Raw genomic sequence first — 15,000 nt, 5'->3', positions numbered from 1 at the left:
TGGTAAGGGGCCATGAAGCTTCCTCATTTATAGGAATAACATTAGTCTATCCCATATTAAAAGATACACCAAGGTTTTTGAAGTAGCAAGGCTGTGCTCTAAGAAAAATTGAAAGGAGCCCAGTGCTCCGGACCCGTGAAATCCTGGGTGCCCAGCACATGATTTCTATGAAAAAATTTCCTAGTTACCCCGGAACAATAGTTAAGCACCACGGGGCAACTGGGTGCTGGTAGAGCACAACCTTGAGTAGTCAAACACAAAGCAGCAGTGATGAGCAGGGGCCATGAAACTATCTCATACATGTACATAACCCTCAGTTGCAGTAAATATTTCAGTGACCAAGCCTTGGTGATTATTCCTTTTTTGTAACTTACAATCTGTCTGCAGTCACATCACTTCAGTGATTCAGTGCATGAGTGCCCCTGAGTTGGAGTTTACATCTCAAATTATGATATACTATAATTTTAATTATTATAAGTATTCAATGCGAGATTGCAAAACTTTTCGTTTTTCACTCAAAAGAATAACAATACACAATATTCAAGATAGGATCACAATTTTATTTTAAAGACCACATTAGTAAATGGTAATAATTCTTGCTGTATTTTACAAAATTGCAAAAACAGTTTTTGCAATAAACTTGTGTGGGCTCTCTTGCTTTAGCTTGTGGTTTGAACTGACAATGTTTCTGTGCAGTTTTAATTAGGCTCTGAGTTTTGGGAAGACTAAAATTGAAAAAAGCATACCTTTTGTTTAGTGAGGGTTATGGCGACCAGAATGTTGGAAATACTAAGGAAGTTACTGTATATTAAAATATCATACCATTCAGATTGCACCATGATCCTGATAGATTTTAATATTTTATAATAAAAATTTACAAATAGAGCTTTAAAGCTTTTTATAAAAGCTCAAAGGAATGTTAATAGTGGTAACAGAAAAAATAGTACACTACAAGAGCAAGGTGTGAGCAATAATAGTGTTTACAAAACTAGAGGGCTCTCTGTGATCTGTTGCCTTAGGGCAAATCTTTTTGAAAGTTTCCTAAAAGTTTCGAAGTCGTCGCGTTCCAGTCGAAGAAAGGTCTAAGAAAAAATTTATCTTCGATGACTTCGCCAGTAGTAAAAGCAAAAATCACCACCGGCGATATAAATAAACTTAGCAAGTTTTGCGAACTGTAAGCTAACCTCCATGCGCTCCCTCTTTATGCGAAGATTTCTTTCCGGATTCAAGATCTGTCGATTGATCTTTCTTCCATATGCTAGCAAATGATCCAAGTTTAATTTTCTGCTACTGGTTTGCGTTGAAAGCCCCGTAAATGCTATTGTAGCACTCTTCGAAGTTATCAAACCGAGAAAACAGCTAAACTGTCAGCTGGAAACAAACCTATTCCTCGAATCTCAAATTCAGTTGGTCAGACTCGCGTGCAGCACAATTCTATCGATTGAAGCGGTTGCTGCACACATACGGAGCCTAATGTAGTAAGATCGAAAGAGTCTTCCTAAACAAGAACGCATCGAAGTAGGAGGAAAGGGAACATTGTTGAGCAGGGTTCTTGGAAGAAAATTGTCATGCTGTGTGTACTGCGTTAAGTAAATGACGTCACAAAGCAATTGCCTTGTGTTCTTGGTAACCTGGCCACAGGAACATAGCGTTTTAATGGCGGACGAAAATTAATGGGTTTTTGAGCGCCAAAAAATACCACTTTCCTTAATCGCATGAAGCTATAATTTGCACACCATGTACTTCAAGTACTAAACTGCCAATCTAGCGAAAAAAAATGGTCGTCAAAGATTTGATCGTAGTAGCACTTTAATACTGTCATCCTTTTTAGTCATGAAAACTCTTTCCGGGAACGTTGCTTCAAATGACATATTCCGTCCGCGTTAAACCTATAATGATTGCAGAGTTCTGAGATGAATCAAACTAAAAAAGATCCTTAATATAGAAAACTATCAAATTAGGTATATTTACAATAAAACAAGTTTTTCACATTACAAAATTGGAAATAAAAGTAAAATTTACGAAGATGCTTCCTAACTAAAAACTAAAAACGGTACTTAAAAGGAATTTCAGCAAAAATCAAATGAAATTGTCAAGACATTCAATGACATCAAATACTCATAGACGAAATGACAAATCGAAATACCTGGAATATCAGGAGTGTTCGTTTGAAATGGATAAGAGTTTGAACAGAGGAATGTGTATAAAGTTTGAGAGTCGAAAGATTTGTATAGCTGGTAATCAGTGTGACAAAAGTGATTTGGATATTCACAATGGGGAAGGCTAGGGGCTGCCTGTGTTCATGTAAATGTGTTCCAATGAAGGACGAGACGATTGTGAACAATTGCTTTTGTAACTACTGTGATAGCTGTAACAATTCTTCTTATGCTTTCAATTTTGCTTAGCAGAGTGACTGTTAATGTCCTTGTCGTATTGCACGTTGTGTTTTATATAACGCGGTACATGCACGGTGCTCGGTGTCAGGATTTTGCGTTATCAGCAAGTTTTGTTTCAGAATTAGAGTGTTTTGATGGCAGTGAGGTGACAGGAAAAGGCAATGACTCAATTGTACAGAAGCAAAATTGTGTCGTAAAGGAAGTAAAAGAACTTGAATTTCTCTTCGTGCATGGGAAATTTATTTATTACAGAACTTAAAATTCCATTGGTTTAAATAAGGTTAGTCAGTTCTCTCGATGCGGTCGAGCAAATAGCAGACTACCGATGAAGAAAATAAAATCTTTGTTACAGAAAACACCGAAAGTGAGAGGTTTTGTATGGAAGGGTATTCGGAAAAATACACCATTGTCGTCTGAAATTCATTGTTATAAACAGGTACAGAAGTAACTGTAACAGTGTGAGGTTTTTACTTAAAGGGCCACTCCAAAATTAGTTCGTAAACGAGGGAAGGTGTATCTGTCGCCTAAGTTGAATCACCGGGTTAATTTTGGCCTTGTACGGATATCGGGAAGAATCCAGGACCATCAGTTTATGTAGATGCTACAAAAACAATTCATGCTCCATACTGTCAAGGAAACGTTTCAGTATTTAAGGAAAATGCAGGACAACAATGTGTTGCAATGAGTCTGTGCGCTTTACTTTACAGTAAGATACTTCAGTTGATAAGATTCAAATAGTGATTGTTGGTAATCAGATATATTCTAGTCTGGCTTGCAAGTAAATCTGTGTTAATGTTAACAGAATTGCTAGGAACGGTTACAGTGTTTGAGCGATTTTTGCAGCTTGAATACAGTGAGAGTTATACTTGTTACACGATGCCAGAATTGAGGGGTATCACTACTGTGTATGCCACTGGGTACAGCATTTGAAACACTCTTGGCTCTAAACTACAACTCATTCATTTAAACGCTGGGAATTATTGGTGTTGTTATCTTACAGCATTGATGGTGGTGGATACAAAGCATTTGATTCTCATGCTAGAGATATGTATGGTAACAGTCATAGTGAAAGGACATGTGTATTGTTGGAAATTAAATCCATGCATAAATTAGTACAATATTTTCAGAGTCTATATGGGAATGAGGATATATATGAGCTTAAAGGTGTACATATTGCCACCTTTGAAGTTGATCTTTTCTTAAGCAGTGTTGAATATTGTAGTATATCAAATGTTGATAGTTACCAATGTTTCTGTAAACAGTGCTGCGCTGTAGCAGTTGATGCAATGTGTTACTCTGTTATAAATCCTTGTGGATACTGGACTTCAGGAACTTTATCTGCCCTTATTAGTAACCGGAATTCACTGTACAATGTGATGGGTGCGAAAAGACATATTATGCCAGTCCATCTTCCTCGAAGTGTCAGTATCAGTGGAGCTCAGATAAACCTCACTCTCCGGGCTTTAAGCACTGGTGTCCTATGTTGCAATTTGGCTGAAAGCAAGTCTATGTTGAAGATGTGCTTTTCAAAACATTGCAATGAAGTGACAGGATTTTTGTTGTGGATTGGAACATACTGTATAAGTTGTGTGGTTCAGCAAAGAAGCAGAATAAAGGATTTATTTTCTCTGGTGGAATATGATGACAGTTGTTTAGCTGCAATAAGGCATGTTAAAAGTATCATACGCGTAATACAACCACGCCCAAATATACGCTCCCACAGCGTCTTGTTTTCAATGGAATCAAACCCCTATGAGATGAAGCCGCTTTTCCAAAGCTTATCATTTTCTTAAAATATTAGCTTATTAAGTGGATAGCATACTATTTCACTGTTTTATAATTCTTAAAGCTTCGTTTCAAAATATTTCCTAAACGCTCTCATAGAATTTGTTCAAACTTTGCCATGATTGAGACAATTATGGCAAGTACATACTCCCTTAAGCGATTCATTAAAAAAAACTCCTGGTACAGAGAAACACAAAGAAAAGTAAAAAACGTAATGGCGTCATTAGAATACAGTTGTGGTAACCTTTTTACCACATCTTTACTTTTGCCGACGTAGTTAATGCTCAAACTTGGGAGGTGTCCCCCCTAAAAAATCCAGTCAAGCCATCTTAAGTTTAGGAATAGTTCGACGTCTGCCTCAGTTTAGTTCGTCGGAATGAGTTTGGATCGTCGAACACGTTCTATCCGCCTGCTTCAGAAGCATAGAACGTCGTAAGATTGTCTCCGGGACAAACGTTTATCTTCAAATGCGACGATGAACTATTAATTGTAAAATTAAAAATTTGTATGATGTATAATTAGCCTCGTTCGTGAGAATATTGATCAAAATTGCTTTTTGCTCTGATTCATGCAGTGGACTGGTTCGAGGGTCCTAAGTTCGACGTCTGCTGACCAACATACTATCTTAATTTAATTTAGGTCGACCCAAAGGTGTAAACAAATTAGAGTTTGGTTCGTCTAATGAAAAGTTTGACGTTTGGCCTGGGCCTAATACAAACATTGCGTCTTTGGTGAGTCGTTTGGTATAAATATTGAAGTGGAAAGCGAAATATCAAAGTTTACAGAGTCTGCGAGAAGTGTGATAACTACATCGTTCGGCAGTTATATTCAGTAATCTAGTAGTTATATTCGATTCTCACATACTGTCATAATGAAAACGATTTCAGGGAGCGTTTTTTCAAAGACATATTCCGCCCACGTTCAATCTAACTTAATGTTTGCAGCGTTCTGAGATGAATCAAACAAAAAACCCTAATGAACAAAAACTGTTAAATGAAGTATATTTACAAGAAATTAAGCTTTTCACGATATAAAATTGGAAATAAGACTAAAATTAACGAATATGCTTCCTAAATAATGAATTAAAATACTTTATAAAAACTAATAAAGGACTTTCATCAAAAATCACAGTATAAAACGATTTAAACTGTCGGTCTAAAAACGAAATGTAACTAGCATTCAGGCCAGACTAACCATGAAATTTGGTTTAAAAAATCTCTGAATTGACATAAAATCACTTAAAAGTCCCTCAAATTGCGAAAGGTGGCTCCTGATCCCATAACGCACATGTGGACGTCAGACCTTACAATGTCAAAACAGTGGTTCCCCGTCCTTAAAACGCGATAGCTTGTCAGCTAGGTTTTTCAACAGTAACTGACGTTCGGTTCCCATTTCGCAGTTCGTACCAAAAACCCGAGGAGTAATAGTCCCCATTCGCCATCAAATAAACCCGGCAATAAATGATTAAAACTATAAATATAAATTATAAATAGAGTTTACAAATAATAGGGCATTTTCAAGTTCTGAAAACCCTTAAGTTTAAAAGAAAGCGAAATAATTGACCATTACTCAGATTGAAAATTACGTTATTTTGACGGTAACTTGGATTTTATATCTTTTCTGCACTTAAGACTTTTGCTAATATCAACGAAATCCCTACACTAGGGGAAAATTATCATTTTTCAACTTCTCGGCATTTCTGACTCAGCGATGTAACATTTTCTAAGCAAATTTTATCAGCAATTTAGCCGGTGTGACATATTTAGTAAAATACTTGACAGCTGCATGAGTTCGATGCATTTACTAAGAAAATAAAGCCTGAAAAAGTACTTATTAATTGCACACTATTATAAAGTAAAATTCTCCTCAGTCTTAAAGAACAAATCGGAGAGACAGCTGCTTCAGAAAGTTTCATTTCAATTATGGAGATCCTCTCTGATTCCAATTTAACAAACACAACCAACAACATTGTGCGCAATTCTACCATGGAAAACAAGACAGAAGGAAGCGTTCAACTTGAGTTTATTTTCACCGTTGGAGCCATAATTATCAACAGTGTCTCTTGTCCCTTCACAGTGTTGCTGAACGTGTTGGTCATAATGGCGGTAAAGAAGCGTCCAAGCCTACAGAGCAATACAAACATCCTGCTTTCTTGTTTAGCGGTAACTGATCTGTTGACTGGTTTAATAGTGCAACCATCGTTCGTCGCTTGGAAAAGCTTTTACGTGCTAAAAAACGTCAACGTTACTGCATTCATGGAGGTTCAGAACTATTTTTTACGCTTTCTTACTATTAGTTCATCTCTTCATCTGATGTTAGCAACTTGCGAGAGGTTGCTAGCCGTTAAATATACAAACTATTATTCATACATAGTCAGAAAGCGAAACATTAAGGTATCGGTTCTTGCAATTTGGTCCTTTTCCTTTGTAACTGGAGTATTAAGTTTCGTAAAATCCGACATTTCAAAATATGCAATGAAAACTTTGCATTTCTTTGCGCTGTCTTTCAGTATTATTTTTATTGTTGTAACTTACATTATTTTGTATCGCGAAACTCTTCGCCATCGAAAGAGGATCAGAACTCAACAGCTTCCACAAACTGAAATTGAAAGATTCGTAAAAGAAAACAAAGCGCTGAAGACAACTGTACTTGTGGTTGGTGCCGTCCTGTTATGTTTCCTACCCATGACTGTATATCAGCTCTTAACAACAGTATTATCCAAGCAAAATCAACTCCTCCTTTTTGCTTCTGGAGAAATGAAGGAAATTCTTAGTATCGTGATTCGAACGCCTGGCATGTCAAACTCTCTTGTAAATCCACTGATTTACTGTATGCGCCAGAAAGAAATGAGAAAGTTTGTATTTAGTTTGCGGTTTTCCCACTCCATTAACCCTGTAAACTAAGACAACAAATAGTTTGTCTGTGTGTAAATTGATAGGAACTGTGAAAAATAAATGTTAAAGTTTGCACAGCAGAGCAGAGATTTCGTTCAAAAATTATACTGAACCATTCTGGTTACGACATGATGAAAACTATCTCTCAGAGCATTTTGTCAATGACAGGCTAATGACATATTCCATTTTCGCTAAATCTAACGTATCCTTGGCTCGGAGACCCAGGGGAAGATACGGTGGATCTTCCTTAAAGACAGAAATACTGACTCTAGAAATCCGTAACCTACTAAAGAGACCTAGAACTTCGTAAAGCGGTGTAGTGGAGGATTTGATGATGTATATACCAGGAACCAGGTTATTTCCGATTTCGGCTTCTGTGTATGCGTAGAGTGGAAGAATTCTTCTACTGTAATCCAACTCCATGCATAGTGTCTTTTTTTTTGCTGTAAACATGCGACTTTTTTCGCTTTGCTGTGAGAGTTTTTTCCCTCAAAAGGTAAAGAGATGCAGAAGGCTCCTAAAGTTAAGTAGGGATTTGAAGGTTTCTTTTTAGTGGCTTAGAGTTTATTAGTTTAAATTTAATTGTTTTTATTATAAGTATTAAAACGGAGGCATCGCTTTTAGCCCTGGCTAAATCTATATTAAACATTAAAAAGCTATAGACACTTCGTCCTTACAGAGTCATGAACCTGGTCTCTCCGGACAGGTCTTGCCAGTTCCTGGTCTTGACAATCATTCATTTTCCTTCGCACTATTTCAAATGCCTTTAATGGCAATTATCCCAACCTGCTCAATTTATCTTTTGTCAAACGCAGGGGGAATTCTCGTGGAATCGAAATTTTACGGACCCCCAAGCAAGTTTAGACTGAAAAATATCGAGAGAGTAAATTTTACATGCATCCTCCATGAAACGTTGTTATATTAGCGCAGTCGTGCTGTGACAGAAAAGAAAATATACTACTATTTAAAGAATATCTCACTACAAACATCCCTTTAAGTCTAGAATTTGCCCGGGCAGTAACTCGCAAATCAAGACAGGAATTTACATTGATCGAAGTAAGCATGTTTTTTTAAGTGTGAATTCTTTGAAATGAATAATAGAACATTTATTGAATCGGTTGATTATCATACGTTTCTGGGAAACTGACCACCTACCCTTCTCCTAAGCCAACATTTTACCCTAAGTGAGAATTAAGTGTTAATGTTGGCTTAGGGGAGGGGTAGGTGGGCGGTATAATGATCCGAATCGGTTTTTTTATGATCTGAAGAATAGCCCATTTTACAGTAACAGGTGAAAACGAGGCTGGAGTTGACCTCGTTTTGATACAAACCTTCTTACTATATTATGTAAATCAGGTTTTTCGTATGCTAACCGCGAATTTTAACAATAATTTCCATAAGAAAAGAAAAGAGGTTTATATCAAAACAAGGTCAACCTTAGCCTGACGTCTTCTCAAAGGCTAGGATACTAAGCCCACAACTGCTCGGAAATTGTACTCAGCCTCATTCAATAATAACGTACTAAGTATTTTTCCTTCCTTGTTCATAATATAACCCTAGCCTCCCACCTAGACAATCATTTGGCTCGAAACACACATCCTCCCCGGCTAAGAACGTTTGCGTGGGAGGCTATTTAATAATTATTCCTTGAGCCCTCATGGGCTATGAGTCAATAGCCCATGAGGGCGAAGGCAAGAGGAAAAATTGTTTTAGAAAATCCAACTAGTTGGTAAAAAATATTGAGACAAAACAAGTTTAGCTAGCTAAAGCTAGACTTAAATCATTTTTTGCCCACCGAATTGTAGGCGCTTTTCGCTACCAGTGGGCTGTAACAAAAAAATAGCTCAACCAATCAGAACGCAGCATGATATTAGACTACTAGCTGGATTTTACTATGTTTTTCCCTCTGACCGAAACGTTTTCCTCAGGCTTATAAATTGCGTTGCCTTTTTTCCCACAGAACGTTTTTGTTTGAGAAATGAAAAATCATACCAATAGATTTTATGCATGATTTTATTTTTTTATAATGATCAGACGCCTTGAACTCATAAGTGAGGACGTTTAAAGAATGGATGATCCTTTGCCTCTTAATTTATTTGCAAGAAACCTTTCGAATTACGAATTATGAAGTCGAAATATCTAAAGCGAACCTAGGGTTAGATCACGCCCTAACCATTAGATTTCTCGTGAATCAATACGCCGGCAAAACGAGGATGCTGCCATCAGTCATTTTGATCATGTAGACATGATTTATACCCCGGTATACATCGAAAGGGCACACGTAACTACAAAACGGCGAATACAGCGGTTAAGTTTATATATGTTGAAAAATATTCAATGTTTCCATAAAATGGGCTAGAAAATCGATAAAAAATGAGTGACTGAGCCCACGTGCACGGATCAAAAAGACAAGAAAGGTAAAACAATAATTTGAAAACTTAAGGGAATAAAATTTGAAAAGATGCGTAGTTAAAATTAATTTATTTCCTTAAAAGAGACAGAAAATGCATAAATTGAGTGGCCACACCGTGTCGGTGCTGACCAAAACCAACAAATTTCTTATAATAAGTTCTCACTGTTGATTCAGTGGTCGGCTGAGTTGAAAAAGGTCGTCATAAAGTTTCCTGATCAAACTTTGTCACTGATTTTGGTTTCACATTTTCAGAATAGTTGACAGTTAGATGACTTTACTATGGCAGCAATATTATTGATAATTAAAAATTTTGATTTGTTTATTGGGAAAAACTAAAGTGGGAAAAACTGAACTAACATAGGATCAGATCAAATTGAAGTGGCTGTTCTTCCTAAGAAAGGAAGAGCAAGAATCATTGGTTTATCATCGTCATTAACAATAATTCAGAGAAACAGCTGCTTCAGAAAGTCTCCCGTATAGCTACTCATTCTAATTTCAATTTACAAAATTAATACCGCCAACACCATTTTGAATGTTGCCTTCATGGAAAACGAGACACAAAGCGTCCAAGTCAACTATATTTTGACCGTTGGCCACATTATTATCAACGGCATCGCTTGTCCCTTCACCGTTTTGTTTAACTTGTTGGTCTTCCTGGTGGTAAAGAGGCGACCAGGCTTACAGAGCAACACAAACATCCTGCTTTCCTGTTTAGCGGTAACTGATCTGTTGACTGGTCTCATAGCGCAACCATCATTCGTTGTTTGGAAAACTTTGTATGTTCTTAAAAACATCAACTTTACTGCGGTCAAACAGGTTCACAACTATTTTTTACGTGCTTTTATCATAAGTTCATCACTCCATTTAATGTTAGTAACTTGCGAGAGGCTGCTGGCGATTAAATATACAAACCATTATTTATACATAGCCACAAGGCGAAATATTAAGGTATCGGTCGTTTTATCATGGTTCTTTTCTTTCATCATTAGCGGATTGAGGTATAGAAAATATGATATTTCAAGATATGTAATGAAAACTTTGCATTTTCTTGCGATATCTTTTAGTGTTGTTTTTATTGTAGTAGCTTACATTATTTTGTACCTTGAAACTCTTTGTCACCGAAAGAAAATCAGAACTCAGCAGCTTCCACAACAGGAAATTGAAAGATTCGTTAAAGAAAACAAAGCGCTGAAGACAACTGTACTTGTTGTAGGTGCCGTGGTGCTGTGTTTTCTACCGATGGCCGTGTACCAGCTGTTAACAACATTGTCGTCGAGAGGAATTAAAAAACTTCTTTATGACACCGAACTGGTGGAGTTTCTGACTCTCATGGTTCGCACGGCTAGCATGTTAAACTCTCTTGTAAATCCATTGATTTATTGTATGCGTCAGAAAGAATTGAGAAAGTTTGTATCAAGATTACTTTAAAAATTTAATGAATACAATTGCATCTGACCGTCGCAATTTGTAATAATCATCGCATTTTGTAATACCTGTGGCAATTTTTTTATAAGTCAGTTACACTTTCAGGATTTACCCGTCGGCTGTTTGTAACATGATGTATCACACTTCGTAATGAAACTAGTTGTTGCAATATAGCTGTCTAAGAGTCGCACTTTGTAATAAACTAAGCTTTTGCAAATTGTAATAATCGCACATTGTAATGAACTTTAATTTAGTTATGCTATGAGATTCGCTATCATAACTTTGATCTGTCTCAGGACGTGAAATTTACCATGACATACCGGCTTTTTTGTAGTTTCATTGTCTTAAACTGCAAAAATATAATCTTTTCTGCTTTGCTTGTTCCTTTTTTTTCCAGGAGATTAACAGAACTCCATTGCAGGAGCGCTATTCAAGATTATACTTTAAGGTGGCTCGACTAGACTTTTTAGGGAATATATTTCCTTACTTTGAGCGTTAACTACGTCAGGATATCGAGGATTAAGATTACCACAGCTGTACTATATAAAGATGAAAATTTTCCATGATCTATGTTTTAATGACATCGGAGTTGCCATGGCAACGTAAGGACACCATCACGTTTTTTACTTGCCTTTGTATTTCTCGGTACCAGGTGTTTTTTTTTTAGAATGGATTATGGCAAAGTTTGAACAAATTATATGACAGCGTTTTGGAAATATTTTGAGACGATGTTTTAAGGGTCATAAAAACAGTTAATAAACATGCTATCGACATAATTGGCTAATACTGTAAAGGAATTGGTTGTTTACCATTCCTGTTGGGATGTAAATGGTAAACGTTTTTTTGGTTCGTTCCACTGGAAAATTCCCGGGACAAACAGAAATTCTGAAAAGGTAGTCCCGTTTTCCCGCTTGCGGCGTTCCGAATGGAAATTCGTTATTTACCATTTACAAGTTTCTTAACGAACGAAAATTTCCAACCAAAATTTGCGGAATTTTTTTTATAAATGGTAAACAACCTCTGATGATCATGAGGTGAAGTGATGAGGTAAATTTGTTGGGCGGCCTTTGTACCGAGCCAGGGTCAGTGGAGTCACGAAAAGGCAACGATGACGAAGAACACACAGGCACTGTATTATGTCAAGAGGTAACGTGGCGCTGCCTTAACGCTGAGGACAATACTCGTTTACTGGGAAGTGCCTATAAAAGAAGGCCAGAAAGATTGCCAGCCGAGTTGAAAGTAAAGAAAGCAAGACAAAAAAAGTTTTAAAACAAAGTTTTCTTCTCACAATACTCACATTTATAAACTCTTGTTAATTGTAAATAGTTTTGTACACTTCGTTCACTCAAAAGTCTTGTTCCTCCTAATATTGACAGTCATTCCCCTTAACCCTTTAAGCCCTAAGAGTGATCAGCATTAAATTTCTCCTTGTAATGCACCTATCAATGTAAATCCCGTGAGGGGGGAGTGCGGGCAAGGGGCGGGGATTTGATGCCTGAGACTATCCCCCTGTCGGGCTTTTGATCGTGCGAAGCGACCCCGGTGTCGGGACATTTGACTTTGACCGACAGAAGCCTGCTATCAATTCAGAAGCGGTTACCAAGTCCGTCCCTCGAGGCTTTCTGAAAGTCACGCTGTTTTGAGAAAGGTATGAAGTTAATAATGTCTATTTTGAGAAAGGTTTTATCTTCAAGTTCCCATCTGATTTTAAAACTTGATTGAAATCGAATTCCACCATGAAAGTCAGAGGATTTTTTAAGGGTCACTGATCCGACCTGTTCCGACATGTTGGGCAGATGTTATAAAGCATTTTACGTTTCATTAATATTATAATAGCACAGTCAATCTTCCAGGAGTGATTTTGTTGTTCAAAAGAGGAGATGCTAGTGGAGAGAGAAAATACTTAATTTTAGCGAGTAATTTAACGGAGCTTACGTTAACCATAAATAAAAGTAGTAAGAACGTACTTTTGAAATATTCTTTTAATCTGTTTTATATAGTGTTATAGTATTGGTTGTTTAGATTTTTTCCCCTGGGGTGGGAGCTTTTTTGACACTTTAGATCAACCTTTCGTTTCCCACCCTGGGAAATTTGATCAAAAAATTTCAAAATTTGTCAAATCCCCACCCCTTGCCCGCACTCCCCCCTCACGGGGTTTACATTGATAGGTGCAAAATCAATGCTTTGTAAAACAGAGTGGTCATGAGAATTACGGACATGATCACACAAGATGAATTACTTGATAGTTTATCAACTTCTCGCCACTACTTCTGTAGGAAATGAATAGGGGAAACAAATGAGAATTCAAATTTTGATCTTATGGTTTAAAGAGTTAAGCAACGATGATGGCGACGTCGGCATGCTCTAAACCGGAACACCACCCCGAAAATATGGCGATAGCCAAAACGAAAAGCACAAACGGAAAACTTTACCCTAATCTGTTAACTAATAAATGCTTTTTCTGTTTGTTTTATCCATTTCCAGGTGTACCGGGGTGTTCCGGTCTTCAAGGTTATTTTTTTAGTACATGCGGGCGACGGCATTGAAAATGTCATTTCTAACTACAACTAAATTTCGACTACAGCTTTGAACATTTGCATGCCACGCCATTTTTATCAGAGTATAGACAACGGATGATTAATGTCTATTTGTTAAATATACTTATTAAGAGAAACAAACAAACAAACAAACACACACACACACACACACACACACACACACACACACACAAACAAAATCCACAATAAAAAGATAATAAAGACAAAACAAAACCTGCCTGAGAAGGTTTAGACAGCCGGGCAATACACCTTGTTCCAAAATGGTGGAAAATTTAGTTATTCTTTTTTTTTTCATGATAAATAGTCCGGCTTAATACCCCGTTTCAAGGTAAAAGTTGTATTTTGATTTTGCAGGTGCAATTGAGATTATTAGGGCTACTTAGCATAGAATATTACAACACTTTTTTGTACAGATTATATATCAAAATCACTCAGTTTCAAGTTTATCAAGTCTTACAAGAAAAAGTACGTTTGTACAGCACTTACAAAAATCATCGGTTCATTTTTCAAAAAATCAATTGAAAACATTATACAATTCTGACAATTCGTTTAAACGTTATTAAAACTTTATCGGTTTGATTATTATCGCTATTTACATATGTTATAATTGTTCCATTTCTAATGATACAAATGAATTCAGATCAGCTATGGCCCCTAGAAAAGAGATAAAACAGTCATGAAAAAGATCACAAACACACCGAAGCTAAAGGTCGATTAAAGACTTAACAAGATATGTGTATACGCGTGCACTCATTTCAAATGTTTTGGGTAAAGAGCTGGAGTGTTTCCTTGTCTGTTAAAAACTATTCAACTTATGTTATAACTTCCAAGTCTTTGCTTGGCTAGTAACATCTTAGTCCGCTACGTTCTACGCAATGCACCGCGGCCTGTAAAGAACACTGCTGAAATCCGCGTAATATTTCCCAGAGGCGTGATACAGTAAAAACCCGCAACTAAAAATCTATATTTTTCCAAGTTCACCTAACAGGTTATTACATAAATTGTAATTAGCAAAAATTTAGTCTATTTAGGTTCTTAAATGGGTTCCAATTCTCTGAAGAAAAAATACATTGCAGTTAAAAGGAAAGCATTTAGTGGTATTAGTATTCGGCTTATTCCTTATCTATAAAATCTGCATGCCATTACATTGCAGTTGGAGTGATAAGCCACTTATGTTTCCCAAGAGGATCCTAAATGTTGGCTTATCTTATTTGTCCAATTGTACCGAATTTTTTTATAATATAGATTTTAGAAAATAAGAACCTGTTTCAAATTTTAGGCTAAACAGGTTGTTGTATAGAGGCGGCCTAACTGGCAAATTTTACGGCCTAACAGGTTCTTAGCCGCGGGTTTTTAGTGTATTAGAAATCAGTGTCATTCTTTGTTAGTGATATCAGGCTCTTGTCTCTTGACTTAGTCGCCAGAGATCTATGATTTAGTTTAATACAGGTCTGGGAACATGATTGTTTGGAGAGGATGTTGAGCTGGTCTTCATTTGATACGTTTTGCCTGATAATTTTTCCATTTGA

The 15,000-nt window shown here is 36.7% G+C and overlaps 1 protein-coding gene across 3 annotated transcripts in view; it reads right to left on the bottom strand.

Annotated features, from left to right (window-relative positions):
- Positions 1-13,981: 13,981 nt before the first annotated feature.
- The window catches only part of LOC140931390 (uncharacterized), an 18,145-nt gene continuing 17,126 nt past the window's right edge, over positions 13,982-15,000 (bottom strand). For all 3 annotated transcript variants that reach the window (XM_073381200.1, XM_073381201.1, XM_073381202.1), the window contains one exon: positions 13,982-14,125. In XM_073381200.1, coding sequence (XP_073237301.1) covers positions 14,073-14,125 — 53 coding nt within the window. In that variant the 3' untranslated portion in view covers positions 13,982-14,072. The remainder of the gene's footprint in view (positions 14,126-15,000) is intronic.

Source organism: Porites lutea, chromosome 3 (assembly GCF_958299795.1).
Source record: "Porites lutea chromosome 3, jaPorLute2.1, whole genome shotgun sequence".
Classification (NCBI taxonomy): domain Eukaryota; kingdom Metazoa; phylum Cnidaria; class Anthozoa; order Scleractinia; family Poritidae; genus Porites; species Porites lutea.
Note: the sequence above shows the minus strand (reverse complement) of the source record. Positions and strands in the feature narration are given on the sequence as shown.